This window comes from Sparus aurata, chromosome 13 (assembly GCF_900880675.1).
Source record: "Sparus aurata chromosome 13, fSpaAur1.1, whole genome shotgun sequence".
NCBI lineage: Eukaryota > Metazoa > Chordata > Actinopteri > Spariformes > Sparidae > Sparus > Sparus aurata.
The window spans coordinates 24,751,632-24,770,401 of NC_044199.1; the positions used below are offsets into that span (position 1 = coordinate 24,751,632).

Sequence of the window (18,770 nt, forward strand, 5' to 3'; positions counted from 1 at the left end):
TGGCAGTGTTTGAACTCTTTCTAACTCGTCAACTTCACTGTGATCTTACTTATCTAAACTAATAAATAAAAATACATTCAGTACTTAAAAAAACAAAAACAAAACATAAATTGGCTCTATATATTATGTTCAGCATAATCCAACTCTGTAACCCCTTGAGACCCCAAAATTGATTGAGAATACATTATTTACACAATTTATAAACTGAAATTTTCAATGTAGCTGATAAGCTGAAAATGTGAGCAGGCTCCCCATCTGAAGTGGGTGCATGAGCTTGACCTCATTAAATCAATTTGGTATCTCAGCTGTATGGAGCTCACGTTTTAAAAGCCACTTAACTTGTTCAGGAGATTGTTGTTGTTTTGCTGTAAGGCTCCAGAAATGTTTTGTGGGCTATGAAACTTTACTCAGCTTTCCATCTAAATAAATAGACAATGACTCATTTTTCAATTTTGGATGAACTTACCTTTAAATGAATGTACAACTGTCTGTCAGCACATACTGCTACACTGTCACAGAGACATGTCTAAAACTCCAGAATTTTAGAATTTGCCTTTTTTTAAAATTTGTATTGACACCATGAGTGTCCCAACAACTCATAATGCCCTTCAGAGAACAATCAGGTACTGGAAGCAGTAAATCTGGGTGTGTGTGTGTAAAGCAACAACAACCATAAAAGAAGCAAAACACACCTGAGGTGTTCAGTATCTCACCTGTGGACAGGTAGGGGAGGCGGAGGAACAACAGCCAACCCACATGCAGATCGGAGTTTACAGCTCAGCGTTGTGTTTCATTTCTGTTCCAGCCTGAATACGACTGTGCCAAAGTTCAGTGCTCACAGCCCAGGACAATAGGAGAAAGAAGACACTGAACTAGATGTTCTCTGGCAGCTTCATTTTACAGATTGTGCGTGACCCTGAGACAAGTGACGGCAAACACCTGAGACTATTCGACACGGCAGCGCAGTGGGATGTGAGTATAATACACATTGTCAGATTTATCATGTAATCAATGATTATTGAAAGTAACAGTGTCCTTGGGCTCCTGTAATGGTTTACTACGAGGTTAACTTTCAACTTTGTTTAAACCTAGATAGGAAACAGCAGTTTGGTACGTAGACACTGTATGGTTTATGGTATGTTTGATTTTTTTAAATGTATGAAATCTCATTTTATTGTGTTAAATCAGCTGCTGTGACTTTGTCCCCTTCAGAGTCAAATCTTGATCAACTGTAAAGGAACATATGAACATTTGAGCATTTTTTAGCCTCATGGGAATAATCTTGGGTTTTTAGATACTGGTACTTGGAGACTATTTTAATTTGTACATTAAATATGCTTTACTTATTACTCTGTAAGGACATTCCCACATAGAGTTTAAAAGCCTGCAAACTCCGCTCCAGATTGTTGAACTTGTAGGAGCCTCTTGGATGAGAGGGGAAACCTCTTCATGAAACTGAACCAAGTCCAGAACCCTTACGATACAGCACTTATGGATGACTGAGAAGCTTCATCAACATAATACTCTGTACTTAACAGCTGTTGAAGCAAAATTTTAGTTTTTACATTTGACGTTACAAAAAACAGCTTCGTTTTTCTTTTCTTTTCTTTTTCACAGTAAGAAATGCAAAATCTGCGTATATTCAATTGTTAATACTTGTTTACTTTCACCAAAAGAAAAGCAGTTTTTGCAAAAAAAGAAAATACCCATTAGTCATAATTGAATAAAAGTAAAGATAGTTAACTTTGGTCAAAATGAAAGCCACCAATAAGAATAGTAGCTACTGGATTAGAAGTCTACCATATCATAGTCTATCAGAAGTGTATCATATTAAATGTTCTTAAGTTTAAAAAGTTTATTTCTGGAAATGCATGTAGTGGAGTGGAAGTATAAAGTAGCAGAAAATGGAAATTAATTAATCATACTTGAAGTAGAAGCACCTTCAAAAATCGTATTCAAGCACAGTACATGAGTAAAAAATGGTGAGTTACATTCCATCACTGTGGCGCAGCTGTAAAGCAAAACTTTAACTTCATCCATTGTCATTGATTTGCAGCATTGAGGATAAAGATTAGTGTACTTATTCCATTTACTTATCACACTGTGTTGATTTAATTTGCCTAAAGGAAGTTTAATATGTTAATCTAAATTGGATTTCTTAGACAAATTAATCGAACTGGGCATCCAAGAGGCAAGAGAAATCTGCTCCGGAAATCTTAAACACAAATGAATATTTTGGAAAATGGCTAGTAATGTTCAAGGAATTGTTTTTGTGAAATGCACATATTTGCTTTCTTTCTAAGATTTGGATGATTTATACCAATCTCATATCTGTTCAGTAAATATAAAGCTACAAGCAGCAGCTGGTTAGCTTAACTTAGCCTAAATGCTGGAGCCATGGCAAAATATGCTAGCCCGGTCCTGTCTGAAGTTAGAAAACAAGAAGTAATGATAATGTGTTAATTTGAGATCTTAACGGTCTGTCAAGTTTTTTGTGTCAAGTGTGTCATCTGCACAAATTTGACCAATGGACTGTTTACCCGCCCCAAACAGCCAATGAAACGACTCAACATACATCAGCTATATGCTAGCTGGTCACAGACCAAGGACATAGTTGGTTGGAGTTTGTCAGTGTAGTGTCCCAATTTAGGGGCTGCATCCTTCGAAGGATGTGGCCTTTGCGGTCCTCGAAGGCGAGTCCTTCAGAGAGACCTTCACAGACACGTCAATCGTTGTTAAATGAGATCTGAGGTTTTGGCCGTCGGAGTATTCCTGGTTGATGTTCCTGCCCTTACCCCATGTCACGACTTCTGCTACCCAGGCCCATAAAAGTAAGAGTGAAAAGACGAGTAAAAAGTAAAAACATTTTACCTATTTTTGCTTTTCTTTTGAATCCTGCTGATTCTGGAGGAGGAGGAGAAGCAGCTGCGGGTATATTTCCAGTTAAGAGAGCACCATGGAAAGTTAAACCTGTTATTTGAACCCACAGTAATGTTATCATTATTACCATTATTAAATCTGCATCACCTGATTTCGCCGTTATCATTTTTTTGGGGGGGAATGAATGGAGTGCAAAGAATCTTGGGATATGTGAGGCCACGAGGTATAGTCGTGGTGTATCGTCCACAAAGTGGGAAAAGAAGGCTTCATTTGAAGGAGCCTTCGAATTGGGACAGCATTTGTGCAGCGCTGTGACATAATTGGCCTTCAAATGCATTCTTCGAAGGATGCAGTCCCTGAATCGTGACAAAGCCTGTGTGTGGATAGTAAAAAAAAAAGGATTTTTTTTGTTTTGTAAATTAAAGACTTTAAATTGTATCTTAGGGGGCAAAAAATAGTATTAGGAATGCTTAATGGTGAGATATTTATCATATATTTTTTGTTCTTTTCTCAGTCCTTTCACTGGCATTGCTGTGCTGAAACCTGAGTAGTCATCATCAGTTTTAACTAATCCTGAGCATCATGGCCACCAGGAAGGCCGAGGTCCAGCGAAGAATCGTGTCCAAGGACGGCCACAACAATGTGCGGATTGACAACGTGGAGGGCATGGTCAAGCTGTACCTGCACGACATTTGGACCACTGTGGTGGACATGAAATGGCGCTACAAACTCACTCTGTTTGCCTCCACCTTTGTCATGACTTGGTTCATCTTCGGGGTCATCTTTTACTTCATCGGCATGGGCAATGGAGACTTTGAGGCTGATCTGAGTTCTAACCACACAGCGTGTGTGATGAACGTGGGGACGCTCACCGGAGCCTTCCTATTCTCTCTGGAATCACAGACCACGATTGGCTACGGTTTTCGGTATATCTCAGAGGAATGTCCTCTAGCTATCTTCACTCTAGTGGCTCAGCTCGTCATCACCGGCCTGGCTGAGATCTTTGTCACTGGTGCCTTTCTCGCCAAACTGGCTCGACCCAAGAAGCGAGCAGAGACCATCAAGTTCAGCCAGTCGGCGGTGATTTGCCGCCGCCAGGGCAAGCTGTGTTTGATGGTGAGAGTGGCTAACATGAGGAAGAGTCTTCTAATCCAATGCCAGCTCACAGGAAAGCTCCTCCACTCCAACGTGACAGAGGAGGGTGAGAAGACACAAATCCACCAGAGCTCTGTGGAGTTCAACATGGACTCCAGTGGCGAGTGCCCCTTCCTCATCCTCCCGCTCACCTTCTACCATGTTTTGGACGAGCACAGCCCACTGGCAGGACTTAATGCAGAAAACCTGCGCACTCGTGACTTCGAGCTGCTGATCACCCTCAACGCCACCATGGAGTCAACAGCTGCCACATGCCAGAGTCGCACCTCCTACGTTCCCCAGGAAATCCTATGGGGTTACGAGTTCAAGCCGGTGCTATTCAGCACCACAGGTGGACGCTATGTGGCAGATTTCAACTTTTTTGACAAGGTCCAAGTGAGCAACGATGCAGCTTTCATCAGTAACAACACAGAGAAGCTCAAACTGGAGGAAGATTATAAAAGAGATTAGAGGATACATGTCATCTCTCCCAGTGTAACTCTGTTATGTTAGTTAGGCCTCAATCAGTATGTTTATTTCCTGACATAATATGCCAATCTTCGTATTCTCATAGCCATGACCCCTGATATTTTTGTATAATATTGTATAAAAGTGATTTGGCCCAAGTTTTCATTAAAAAGGACTCTTGGATGCTCCACATTGGAAAATCTGACATGCAATGAAATCATATTTTTTTCTGCATTTTATTCATTAGCCTAGTTGAATTATCATAATCATCATTTATGTTTAATTATTGTTATATTTTCAAGTTTGAATTTACCTGTACCTGGATGCTTCTTAGTAGAGTTGATAACCCCAAATAAAATGTATTAGCCTGGGTTTCAATTGAGAGTTTTAACGTCCACAAATTAAGGCATTTTAAGAAGAATTTATGTATTATTTTTTTTAGATCCCTCAGTTTTTACATCGTGATAGTCCTTTTTTGGGAAATATGCAGTTGTTTTCATGCCAAGATAAATGAGAAGATTGATCGATGTAAGCTAAAAATTAAGCTAAAGCCAAGAGACCGTTGGTTTGCTAACAGCCAAACCGCTAACAATTTATTGCCTATGTTGTTTGCTTAATTTATCCCCCCCAAAAATTATAATAATAATTGAAAAGAAAGGTTAAAAAAAATAGATTCAAATTAGAGGTTGTGGTTTTATGCCAGCTAAAGCAGGCTAGAATGGGTCAGTGGGTTTTAGATAGCTTTGCAAGATAAGACTGAGCAGGACTTTGATGATGTAAGCAGTCCCTTTCTTCAGGTTGTAGATCAAGAAACATTCAAATAACATAGATTTATTCGTAATTAATCAGACAGATTTGAAGTTAATGGATCCAAGGTGTACAACATAACATTAGCAATAGGCCCCTGTTCCCTGTCTGTGTGTGCTAAGCTAACACCTCTGTTCTGGAAAGAAACTAAAATTGGGAGGCTAATCAGCTCCTTATTTGACTCTGTGTAAGACGGTGAACACGCTTTTATCTCAATATATCAGACTTCTCCTTTGCAGACAATGCCCATCACCCTGTTCTGGTAGCTTAAATATTAAGCTAAAGCTAGGAGACTGTTAGCTTGCTTACAGCTAGCAACACCTAACTAACTCAGAAGAAAACAAACTCCTAAAAATCATAGTACTTAATATGCTATATCTTGTTTGTTTACTTTGTTAAAAAGAAATTCAAGGTTGTGGTTTTATGGGCTTTTTTGCGCTCATGGTATACCCGGATGACTCAGCGGGTTTAGCCTAAACTGGCTTAGCAGGACAAGACAGAGCTCTGGTCTGAACAGAAATTAAAACTAGGTGGCTATTCAACTACACTATCGGACTCTGAGATTGTGATTATGCATTATTTTCTCCATTATCAAACTGATAATGATTGATAAAGATAATGATGATCTGAAGTAAAAGTATATTCCTGGTAGCTCCAGTCCCAAACATCAGCAGCATCGAGTGTCAAAACATACTCAGGGGCGGTTCTAGGGGGGGGGGCAACAGGGGCCAGTGCCCCCGTAACTCTGAGTCTGGACCCCCCTGTGGCCCCCCTGACAGGGAGTCTGCATTAATAATACAATGACAGATTTCTTGCAATGATTTAGTTTTGAGGGGAAAGGCTGAAGTAAAGTGTCTCAGCAGTTTACTACCCAATCAAAATTGCTGAAATTGTAAACACTGTTTTGTCTGAATGAGGGATTTATCTTTTTTTCCCGGGTTGTATGTGCCCCCTAACAAAAAAGCCGCCCCAACCTGGCCCCCCTATTAAAACTGGTCTAGAACCGCCACTGAACATACTGCTTCATGTTGAATAATTTTAGTTGGATGAATAATTTTCAAACTACCTGGAATATAGAGAAGTATGAATCTACAGCAGTATGACATACATTGGTGCCTCTCACACATCTACAGGTGCTGATCCTGCTGTGAATGATTTTGTAGCTATGGCACATACTTTATTAAATCATTAATTATTATATTATTAGGATAGACAAATACATCATAATGCTATAATAATACAGGGGGTTTGTTGGTACAAAGGATTATATGATGTAGACTTGAACAAACTGATTTGTTTTGTAAATAGAGGCCTCTTTATTAAGTAAAAATAAAATGAAATGACGTGTTAATTTTGTGCAAATAGATGGTAAATGCCTTCCAGAGCATGTTGGGATAGTCTCCAGTTACCGATGACACTGAATGGAAATAAGTGCTAATAGAGAATGAATGGAAAGGTAATTGGATGAAGCGGTTTGAAGGACAGAACAGGTTCAGCCACCTGCTCCAGTTGTCTTTTGTTTTGGCAACACTGAAAAGCAGCCAGAACGAGCGACGGGTTGTATCTGGTCAAAACATTCTTTCAACCCAAAACACAACTGCTCTTTTACTGTCAGAGAGGTGACACTTTGATCAACAAGATTGTCCAAAAAGGTCATCTGATATAATGGTTGTGGTCCTGATTATAGTAGCCCATGAGGGACTTCTGAAAATGAAAATGTAAATCCACAATAGCAATAAAGTGTTCATGCTATTTGAGTGATGATGATGATCAAATTTCAATTTTAATTTCCTGGTACAGGCGTTGTATGGCTGTATTTGTCTGCTCCTGATGTCGTGGCACCTTAGATTAATGGAGATTGGATTTTAACTTGATGAACCATTATATTTTCAAAACACTAATGACATCATTGTTAGTGAGCAGTTAAGCCTCAAGATGTCACCGCTGTACAGCAAACTACTGACTTTACAGATAAGAGGAAACATTTTTGGCACTAAGTTAACACATTAACAATCTTTTTTTTATTTTTTTTATGGCCAGACTCCATCAAGCCACCAATTACGGAATTGACGCTTTTATTTTGAATGATAGAGGCAGGGGAAGCCTTTTCGAGGAACACAGGGCTGAGATGCGGGTTTTATTCTGAAGGATTTGAACCGGAAGTCGAGTTGTTTTTGCTGCAGAGCGGAACTCAAACTAGAAGAGGAGCTACATGTAGATAAAAAAAACTCCACAAAGTTTGTTTATTTTTTAAATAATAAATACCTATTAACCAGTTCGTTTAATGTGTGTCTGAAGTGTGGTTGTCAGACATGAGCGTCACTTTGGATATAAGACTGAAAAGAGCCAACAAAGTTTACCATGAAGGGGTAAGTACGTCCATCACAGTCAGCTAACAAGCTGCTTCTGTTGCTGGCTTAGCTAACTTTAATCTTTCTGTCTTGGTGTTTAACTGAGCTGCAAGTGTCAGTAAAATAGTATGTTCTATAAACACATTTGCTAGCTAGCTAGCTATCTGGGAGGCGTTGTCCTCACATGACCAGCAGCTGATTAGCAGGGTGTTGCGCCAAAATCTGTCATCCTGTCACATTCTGTGCAGAAAGAAGAATAACGTCATACAGAGCAAACACTGATGGTTGACCAGGTATTGACCTGTAAAGTATTACTGCAGTACAGGCAGACCTATACACAGCTGGCTACCAGTTACTACTACCACTATTAATATTTCAGTCTATCACAAATCTGTAAAAACTAATGATGCTTCTTTAATAACAACAACTGCTCAACTGACACTGATAACATGATTTATAGGTACATCGCTAAGTGAAATATTCAAATTCAAGAAGCTTCAATGTGGAGATAGAGGCCAAAAGTGGTCAAAACAGCATTATAATAGTATAGTACTTGTCATTATTTTACTTTTTTCCTCCAGATTTAAGAAATAGGGTTGTCCTAATAACTGCCCTGACTGATTATCAGGGCCAATATTTTGCATTTACTGATTATTGGAATCTGGGATGTTTTACTAAGGAAACATATTGCATGATAATGATTTTATTGTTTTCGTCAGTGAAAATTTTTTACTGAAAATATAATAATTCCCATTAATCAGTAATCATATCTTAATATCTAAAATAACAAAATAATCTCAGAATGATTTTTCAAACCATACATAAAGCTCATCACAGAAAATGTCAAATAAGTTTAAAAAGAAGACATTTTAAACACATTTTCTGTCTTTGTAAGTGTAAGATTATGTCACAGGTGTAAAGATAAATGCACTGTCTTCCCTCTACATCAGCTTTTTTTAATCTAATCTATACATTCTGGACTGTCTGTTGTTGTTATACAGATATAAGTGAAGTATTCTTTAGATGTATAATGGTTCCCACTGATGTTGCATATTGGCATTATTGCAATAATTTGACTTTTTCCCGTTTTTGCTACCTTTAGATATTGTGAAATGTTTTTCAAATAAGCAAAGAAAATATTCTGGCAGTAAGTGACAGCACTCTTGCATTTTTTCACTTTTGTTTGAAGGCTGCCCTCTGATGAACCTGCCATATACATTTTTTAAATGATTCATAGGATGATTTTAAGTTCTGATTGGGTTACAGATGCTGGTGCAGGTGTGGTGTTTGAACCGCAGGCTGTGCTGTGATCAATATGGGGTGAAAATAAGTCAGACACATTACCTGGACATGTTAATACTGCATCTGAGATCAGAGTTGACGATATTAAAATGGACTATTCACTATGAAAATCTTCAAAGCAGGGAAGACAGGCGTCAGGACCTCAGTGGTGTTGTTCTGTGTGCAGGAAGTGGTGGCCGGTGTCATCTTGCTGGTGTGTAAAGAGGCGCTGCAGCACCATGGTATCTCTCTGAACATGGAGGGGCTGGTGAACCTGCAGCTGAGTTCTAAGAGCGTCGGCGTCTTCGAGGCTTTCTACAACTCTGTCAAGGTGAACTATGAGCGGAATCATTTAAATCAGATTCTCTAAGTTAGAAGCTGTCAGACACAGCCCGGTAAAAAGTAGCCACTCAACTCGAATGCTTATTTGATCATGATGATGTTATTTGATCTCATAGACACTCAACAATTGAGCCAAGATAGCCGAATATTGCTTTAGGAAAATATAACAAAAACAGTTTGACAGTGCTTCAAACTAGACCAAATACATTAAAAAAGGTCTAGCCTCAGACATTTATTAGTCACAGGACTCTAGGAAAGTGAAAAAAACCTGTAAAATCCCTTGTAAACTACTGTATCTCTATCTCTGAACTATCTCTTTAACCGATTGACACACTATTCTGCTCTGTGATATCCTTTTGATAACTGACGTTATGAAAAAACAAGGCCCAAAGTTTGAAAAGCTCTCATTTAAATAGTCAGACAGTCTAAAACGAATGACTAATGATCAGATCAGACCTCACTGATCGCACATAGAAATTAGAGTAGTCAGTATAAAGACAAAATAACAAAGAAACAGTTCTCTGATTCTAACTTCTCCAATGTGATGATTTGATTTCCTGCGTATGTTGCAGCCCATCCAGCTGATCAGCAGTAATGTCGAGGTGGCCAAGGCGGGAAAAGTCCCGGCAGGCAAAACTGAGATCCCCTTTGAGTTTCCTCTGAACACAAAAGGCAACAAAGTTTTGTACGAGACCTACCACGGTGTCTTCGTCAACATTCAGGTGAGTGGGGGACACAGAAGTCAGAGACACACTTTCACCCTTTTTTAACTGACAAAACGCACAGAGGACACACACCCAACACACTTCTGACTCCTTTTCATCTTGTGATATATCATGGAGGAGCTTTTGACTTTATGCTTCTCACGCCACAAACAGATTAAACCAGATTTTGATTGAACTGAACCGAATGCATTATGTTTGAAATTCTCTGCCTTGTTTATAGTTCACTACTCTATTTCCTTCTCTTGGTCCATCAATCAAGTGGTCTACAATATTCTATTAGCTTATTGATCCATAAAACTGTTTTCAAGCTCAAGCAACTGATATAAATCTGTGATGTTGAAATTTGCCATGGCGGTGAAGTGTTTGAGGTTGGGTGCATAAGAATGTGTGGGTGGCTGCCCTTACGCAGTCGCAGCTATTGTGAATTCACACTTTATTTGTTTCTTTCATCTTTACCTATATATACTTAAAAAATCCAAAGTTAACAAGAGCTTGTGCAGGAGAAATTTTACACAAAGACATCTTCTACAAATGCATGGAAAAACAAACACATTTTATATTTTGTATTCTTAAGAAATTAAAATAAATGTTGTTGAATCAGATTAGTAACAAAAAGACAGGTAACAACATAATGCACTGAATTATTTGTAAAAAGAATAAAAGAACTATATGTTTTAAATAGTTGTAGTACATTGCTTTTTAAATGCAGTTCCTCCTGTTGTCTCCTCCTCAGTACACCCTGCGCTGTGACATGAAGCGCTCCCTGCTGGCCAAAGACCTGAGCAGGAACTGTGAGTTCATTGTGCACTGCCAGGTGAGTGAACAATACACACCTTGTAGATAAACTATTGTGATGATGTTATTAGAGTAGAATAATCGTTTTGCTTGTTTCTCCTTTGCATTTCTTCTTTCACAAGCCTACAGGATTTGGGGAATATACACAGCTGTGATCACACTGTCACAGGGTTTTGATGCAGTAAAGTCATACAGTCAGACTGATAACTTTTGTCATTATTTTGATTAGCCTATATTGCTCCTTCTTCTTTCTTTTTGATTGAATCCCCTCTGTGTCTTTTTTACATCTTCTCTTTTCATTTGATTGAAACACCACGTGTTAGAGATTGACTGAGCAATTTATCCCAATGCTTTGACATCTTGCAGGATTTTATTGAATATCACAAACTTCTGATGTAGTCCTGGAGTAATCTTGTTACGCTAAACCTCATCTGAGATCAGTTGTGTGTCATCGGCACCCTTTTGTCAACATGACAGTCTGGAATGAAAATCTCTCAGCAATTCTGAGGTTTTTGAAAGTCTTGTTCTGACCTTATGCATTAAGGCACATTTTCTCCCTTTACACCTTGAAAAATTCTTGATTTTCAACATAATCTTGTGTTTTATCTACACAATCATTGACGTAACCAAAAAAAAACCTATTTTTGAAAAGAAACAATCCTGCTGTCATATTTATTTGCTGTCTCCTGGCATCAAAGTTAGTGAGTGTTAAAGTGTCATGATTAATCGTGAACAGCTGGTAAAATGAACAAAGTGACAAATACATTGATTGATTGATTGATGCTGTATTGAGGAATTCTGTAAACTATACTTTTGCAACTGCATTCATCATAAAAATTGTTAAAAAATGTTTTCAGCTGAAATGTTTTTAATCAAATGTTAATGTTCACCGTGTTGAACTATGTGGAACCTGTTTGACTTCCAGCCCCAGAAAGCTAAAGTTGTCCCCACTCCGGTCAACTTCACCATCACTCCAGACACCCTGCAGAACACCCGCGAGGTGAGAAACACCAGAGATTCATTTTGTTGCTTCTTTCTGTTTAAACTAGAAACATTTGCATTTCCTGCGAAAATACAGTGTGAAGGCTGACAGCTGAAGTGATCTGGAAAAAAATGCTGAATATATTGGAAAATACTAGCCTGAAATGCATAAAGCTATAGCAATGAATGGTCAAGACTTTGCAGAAAAAGCTGAACTTTTCAAAAGCTGAAAAGGCAGAAAAGCTGAAAATTAATAGGCTGAATGGGCTTAAAAAGATGAACATTTTGATAGCTGAACATATACTGAAGCAGTAGGAGAACCAAAGTTGAACATTTCCCCATAAGAACGAATGGGAAAAAACCTCCCAAATTCCAGCGAGTCTAGAAAAAAGTGTAATGGTTGCGGCCGAAATATTTATACAGCGAGTAACAGGAGACATTGCTGAACTTTATGATGTGTTTCTTTATCATTTCTGTAGAGTAAAAAATTAGGGTGTTAGAGCGAAAGACAAAACAGGTACTGTCTGCTCTCCACCACAACTTTAGGCTCAAAATTAACATTGTGGCTTATGGGGGAGTTGCTGGAGTGCTTGCAGCTCTAGGGCTTCTACATCCAAAAGTGTGAGTTCTACATCTGAAATAAGACCATCAGCTGAAAGCCAACAAGATTTCCAAAATTTCTCTGTATTTGTCTATGTGAAGTAAACAATGTGGGATCCAAATCAAGCTGAAGAGAATTTTTTCTCAAGTATTTCCAGCTGCTCTCCACTCTAGGGGTCATGTGACCCACTGTAGCTCATGCAGTACACACCCATTATAAAACCAGAAGACGGGCTAAAATTCCTTAAAACTAAAACTGTGATGATTTCAAAACCCTAAAAGAACTATTCAGCTGTAGACATTCTGAATAGTTCAAAGTCTTGTAACTTTGTCAAAGTTGGAATGATGTCTTAAGGTCAAACTATAAAGGAGGAGAAGAGGTTGAAAGTAGGGCCGTATGATTTCCGCGATCACGGAATTGCGGACGGAATCGCGGAATTGGCCGATTAAAACGGAATCTACTTTTTAACACGGAATATCGCGGAATTTGACATAATTTCACTGAAATGTTGTTCTCGTGTGGAAGAGGAACTTTTGTCTGGGGAAAACTGCACGGGGGGAACCAAATCTGGGTGGCACGACAAGTCGCCGCCGCCCCCCTCCCCACAGACTGAGCTCTCCCGTCTAAACATTGCAAGCATGCCGAAGTGGCTGCCCACGGCTCCGTCTTCGTCGGCGAAAAAGCTGAGAAACTTGACATTTACCCCTCAGTACAGAGCCGAGCAGTTCCCGAACGACTTGTATGTGTCAGGTGAACTGTTTTTGCAAAGAAGCAGACCTGAGAAATCAGAATTAAAGGTGTAATGCGCCAGAGTTAGCCACTGGTATTATATGCATATAATACCAGAGTGACTGTTAACTGCTGCTAACAGTAGCTGCTGTTAGCTAGCTAGCCCCGTTAGCCACAGCCTTCTTAGCTGACTCTGCCTGGGCTGGGAGGCTTTTCTGGATCTGCCTGAGAGCTGACCATGTTTTTATTCAATGAAACCCATAAAAACACAAAATATACTACTGTATGAAGACATGATGAAGTCAAAATATTTTGACAGTTTGACTTTACTGTACTGTACGGTACAGTATTGAGGAAATATGTTTGTCCCCTCAATTAATTTAAGGTAATTTCTATTTAATTTGTGTACATTTGAGTTATTTACATTGAAAACACACTGTTTTTAGTAGTTAAATAAGAGTAAATCAGGATTCCCAAAAATTAAAACGGAAAAAACGGAATTCCCAAAAATTAAAACGGAAAAAACGGAATTTGGGAAAAAATAAAACGGATTTCATAGGGCCCTATGAAAGTCAGGTGGATTTGAAGAGGATTTGAAGATTTTCCCATTCACTTCCATTGTAAATTTTATTTTGAAACAGCTGAATATTTGAAAAAGCTGAACATTTTTAGGAGGGTAAGTAAGCCAAAAAATGTACAGAAGAATAATAATATTATGCACTACAGGCATTGGTGTGAATGCATACAGCATTCACACTAATTAAAGCTGTACTGACAGGAACCTTTCTGTCTCCAGAGGACTTCACTGCCGAAGTTTCTAATCAGAGGCCATTTAGATGCCACCAACTGTGTCATCAGCCAGCCGCTGACTGGAGAGGTGGTGGTGGAGAACTCGGACGTTCCCATAAAGAGTATTGAACTGCAGCTTGTGCGAGTAGAAACCTGTGGTAAGTACGAGCTTTAAAATGATGATTCGATGAACCTTTTTTGAGTTGCTGTTTTTCTAAATGTCTGCTGTGTTCAGGTTGTGCTGAGGGTTATGCCAGAGATGCAACAGAGATACAGAACATCCAAATAGCTGAAGGTGATGTCTGCCACAGCCTCTCTATTCCCATCTACATGGTTTTCCCCCGGCTGTTCACCTGCCCAACACTGGAGACTACCAACTTTAAAGTCGGTCAGTAAATCTCTCCACGCCGATTTAAGATTTTTTCATTCAAATTGATGCTCACTGTCATTTCTGTTCATACACAGAACCCTACAGCAAGAGTTAAATGCTTTGACTTCATAAATATACTAGCAAATGGCAAAAAAGTGCAGCCAAGATGTTTCAGATACATGTTTGAGGTCTCCATTTGTCCCCCAGATAGCACTGAAGAAATGAATATTGTTTGAACCTTAAAAATCTTGTGTCCAATACCTGGATTCTCTTGTAAAGGAAGAAACCTTTAGTAGACAACTTTAAGTCCAGACACTGGACATACTGATAATAGTAAGTAGCTAGCTAAATGTTTTGTAGCTATTTTTGATTTTTAGAAAGTTGATTAAGTAACAGTTTTACTGAAAAATAAACTTAGCTTAGCAGCCATTTTTGGAAAAACTGTTAACCTATTTTGCTAGGTGCTTTAGCTAATATTAGCTAGCTCAATTAACAGTTAAAAAGGATGAGGATTAATTATGGAGATTTAGTGTGATGCTAAAGCCAGTGGTCAGTTCTGGCTCAGTCTGGACTAAATCCGTTTGCCAGCATCTCAAAATGTAGCTAGTTGCTAATTTCTATGTCATGTCTCGTTTGTTTTTAATTTGCCATATTACATCAGGCTGTGTCAAACTGTTTCATGACTTTGAACTAGTGATAGACCGATACATCGGCCGGCCGATATTATCGGCCGATTTTTGCGTTTTTTACGTGTATCAGCATTGGCCGATGCGGGCTGCTGCATTCGCCAATCCGGCATTATTTAGACAGGTGTCCACAGGCAGCTCTGTGTTGCTGGAGACCCTGCAAGAAATGGCAGAGCAGAAAACCAATCCAGTGTGGCAGCATTTCAAAGAGCACTGTTCTACCTCACCTGTTTTTAATATTTGTTAAATATTGTTTACTTGTTCTTGTTCTACCTCACCTTTTTTAATTTCAATAAATGTTCCTTTTTTTTAAATTGAGACTCGTAACATTTGTTATCATCAGTGTAATTTTTATGATGTAAATTGAGGGATCAAAAGTAGTACCGGCTCAAGAAAATCGGCAGTCCATATTGGTCATCGGCTAAGGCTGATGAAGCAAAAATCGGTATCGGCATCAGCCCTAAAAAATCCATATCGGTCGATCGCTACTTTGAACAGTTGCCAGGTAACTAGAGCGGACTCCAATAACTAGCCAAGAGGCTAAAATAGCTACATGTAGTCTTTACACTCCGGCTTTTCGAGCTAAAAAGCTAAAGAGAAATAACCATGAATGTGTTATTAAAATGTATAGATAAAGCTTGTAAATTTGCAGACTTGAGACAGAGCCAGCCTAACCGTTTCCCCTCTTCCATCATTTATTCTTACAAGCTAATCAGCTGCTAACTGTAGCTAAAAGCAAGTTACCCCAAGATTAGTTTCCCAAAATGTCCACCTAAAGACAATTACATATATCAGACAGTGTCTGCATGTCCCTAAAACATCTTCATTTAAGTTATCTTCATATCAGACCTTAAGAAGTCTTACATTACATTTTTTGTGGACTTAATTGCCACAAACGCTTCATCTAATTTAATTGATCCATTTTTTTTGTTATCAAAAATTAGTCAAGCCTTTCTGCATGAAATTCAGCCTACTACTAGCCTACTACTTATCTCAAATTGCAGCATTTGTGCAAGAAAATTATTTGTCCAAAAATCACCTTGTAAAGGTGTAAACCTCTCGATGACCTGATTTCAGATGTTCATGCCCAGTGAGAGGTGCTTCTGTTGTCCTTATGTGATGATTTTTTTCTGTCTTTGTAGAGTTTGAAGTCAACATTGTCATCGTGCTTCACGACGATCATCTGATCACAGAGAACTTTCCTCTGAAGCTGTGCAGAGTCTGAACCCTGAGGTCACATCAGCTCAGAGATAAGTTCACTGCAGGCCTTCTGGAGTCCCTGATGCTCCCTACAACACAGAACTGTTCTTCAAACCAGAAAGGACATGATAATCCTCCCCTGTGCAGTTTCCTTCCTTGAGTAGATCTTAACTGATTTGCTGAATAATGCAGCAGTTGCTCTTAAGCCGGGGGGAAAAATAAACCTCATAACCCACAGTAGCTCCAGGCTTACTTGACTTAAACTAACCTAATTTTCTTTCATAAATCGATGAATGTGGCCAAAACTGTTTCAATGATTTTTTATTTTATTATTATTATTATTATTTCAGTTAAATAAATGTCAAATTGCTGAGTGTGAACTTTGGCATTTTTTTTTTTTTTTAGGGACAATGATGATCTTCATAAACTTTGAATAGCTTCTGTTGTCACTCCCGTTCAGGCATTTTGACAAAACATTGCAATAGCTTTTTTCCACTCCACTTTCATGTTATAATCCCACAATGTAATGCTGCGTGTAATAGATGCAAGTCTGTTGATGAAAATTTTGTGTCCAAAATCACTCTTGAGCATCTGAGCGAGTAAATGAGTCAGTGACTTCAGACACATCTGCTCTTCATCAGCAGATGAAGTCTGCTCAGTTGTCATGTAGATAACTAAAATGCATGTTTCATTTTTAAAAATGACTGTGCAGACTCAATCAGCTGCTGAGCTATGTGTGATCAAGATGACAGCACCGGGAAAAAAACAGGCTGAAAATGACCATTGATGCTTCAAGGAAAAGTTTGGGATCTGAAATGGCTGACTTGCTTTCTGAAATTTAGGTTAGATACTGCCCATGTAACTCTCATCAGTTCCATTTTGCATATATAAAAGGATAAAATGAAAATTGGATTTAATGTCCTAAATGTATATTTTTCATTCCTCAGATCAATGTGTGTATAATGAAAGGTTTGGAGTCAGATTTTTTATTTGAGCTGATGAGCGTTACATTGACTGATAACACTCTGTCTACGTACAAATACAAGGCTACAGCCAGCAACCTGTTGGCTTAGCATAAAGACTTGAAGCGCAGGAAACGGCCTGTCTGACAACCAGTCTGTCCAAAAATGAAAAAAAAAATCCACCTACTAATTAGCATGTTGGGTCTTTTCTGCCCAAAAAACAAAAAGTAAAACAGCTTTTTTTATCGGTTGAAGTCATTCACTCACTCACTCAGCTAACAGACTGAGATGCGCTGGGGACAAAGCTAATGGGGCTACCAGAAGAGAAACTTTTCCAAAATCAATGACAAACGATCCCTTTTCCTTCGCCCTTTAATTTGAGCATTTGCATGTCACCTTGTGCAGCTGTGGGTGTTGCAGTTCATGAAATGCAGAAAAAAAAAAAAAAAAAAAAAAACATCATTAGCTTCTCATTTAAATCAAATTATCAGAGTCTGGGCAGAAATTATTTGCTGATACACTACACATTTTATTGAGCAGTTGGGTAAATGATTAGATTCTATTACACTATGAGCACCATGTTTTGTAGACTGCATGCAGCCATACAAGTTAAACCGTTGCATTTAATGGCATTAAGAGAGCCGTTTGCCTTCAGAACCTCCCAACAGATAAACATCTAACAGACGAGTTCAAACACGTTTTGTTTATTCAGATTATGAATTGGTCTCTGTGCAAGTCTCAACATTTAAATGATATAAAACACTCCATGCTCATTTGAGATTTTAATGAAACAAAGTGGTAAAAAAATAAAAGGATAAAAGAAATGAAGGGTCAGCAGGTTCAGGGTTAAGACATCACGGGGCTTGGCGCCTCCTCCCCGACAGCACGGGGAAGTCGTCAGGCAGCAGAGCGTGATCTCTGCAGGTGGGACAGGTGCTCTGCTCCTTCAGCCACGACCTGATACACTGAACACAACCAGAACAAAGACTCAACATTAAAACTGGAAACAAGTCAGAGGAGACTGATCCAACTGGACCTCATACTAAAAAAAAAAGGGATTTATACCATGACTCCAAACAAACCTCTGTTACAGACTCTTCCTTGTTCGGCATTTCTTGTTAACTAATTGTTTATTGTTGCTAACTAATCCTGCCAGCTCCAGAGCTACAATAACAACAGTGAAGTGTAGTATCAAGTACGGGAAATCAAAATAATCAACATCTCCATCACGTGTCCATTTCATTAACAGCAGTATGGCTCACCTCTTTATGGAAGCTGTGTCTGCACTCCAGCACACAGATGTTGTCTGGAGTCATGTCATCATGACAGATGATGCAAGGATCCTCAACATTCAGCTGCAATCCAGACAAAGACAGAGTCAGGTCCAACTGACAATGTGTCAGACACACCCTCAGGATAATTTGTAGTAACTGTAGTGATCTGCTAACTTCTCATCTAGCATAATGAGATTAAAACTCATCTGCCACCCACCCAGTTGTTTTCTTTTGTTTTTATTCTGCATATTATTATTTTTGTTGTTGCCTGTTTCATGTGCACACCATTCTCTCTAAATAAAATGTGATATCATTAAGGTGGGTTGTTAAAACATTTTTCTTCTCCATAAAATCTAAGAAGTAACATTTTTGCTGCTACAAGTCAAACTCTTGGA

The 18,770-nt window shown here is 38.7% G+C and overlaps 3 protein-coding genes across 4 annotated transcripts in view; 2 read left to right on the plus strand and 1 right to left on the minus strand.

Moving 5' to 3' along the window:
• Positions 1-735: 735 nt before the first annotated feature.
• On the plus strand, positions 736-4,860 carry kcnj15 (potassium inwardly rectifying channel subfamily J member 15). Its single transcript, XM_030438646.1, has 2 exons — positions 736-972; positions 3,395-4,860. Exon 2 carries the CDS (start codon positions 3,463-3,465, stop codon positions 4,483-4,485), a length of 1,023 nt encoding a protein of 340 aa, XP_030294506.1. The 5' UTR covers positions 736-972; positions 3,395-3,462; the 3' UTR covers positions 4,486-4,860.
• A 2,554-nt stretch (positions 4,861-7,414) lies between these two features.
• Positions 7,415-18,692, plus strand: vps26c (VPS26 endosomal protein sorting factor C). The gene is made up of 8 exons (XM_030437577.1): positions 7,415-7,658; positions 9,109-9,252; positions 9,836-9,985; positions 10,722-10,802; positions 11,709-11,783; positions 13,891-14,041; positions 14,119-14,271; positions 16,082-18,692. The coding sequence occupies exons 1-8, from the start codon at positions 7,602-7,604 to the stop codon at positions 16,162-16,164; spliced, it is 894 nt and encodes a 297-aa protein (XP_030293437.1). The 5' UTR covers positions 7,415-7,601; the 3' UTR covers positions 16,165-18,692.
• ttc3 (tetratricopeptide repeat domain 3) overlaps positions 17,790-18,770 on the minus strand; it is a 42,120-nt gene continuing 41,139 nt past the window's right edge. For both annotated transcript variants that reach the window (XM_030437576.1, XM_030437575.1), the window contains exons 45-46: positions 18,364-18,456; positions 17,790-18,066 (exon numbers count right to left, since the gene is read on the minus strand). In XM_030437576.1, coding sequence (XP_030293436.1) covers positions 17,956-18,066; positions 18,364-18,456 — 204 coding nt within the window. In that variant the 3' untranslated portion in view covers positions 17,790-17,955. The remainder of the gene's footprint in view (positions 18,067-18,363; positions 18,457-18,770) is intronic.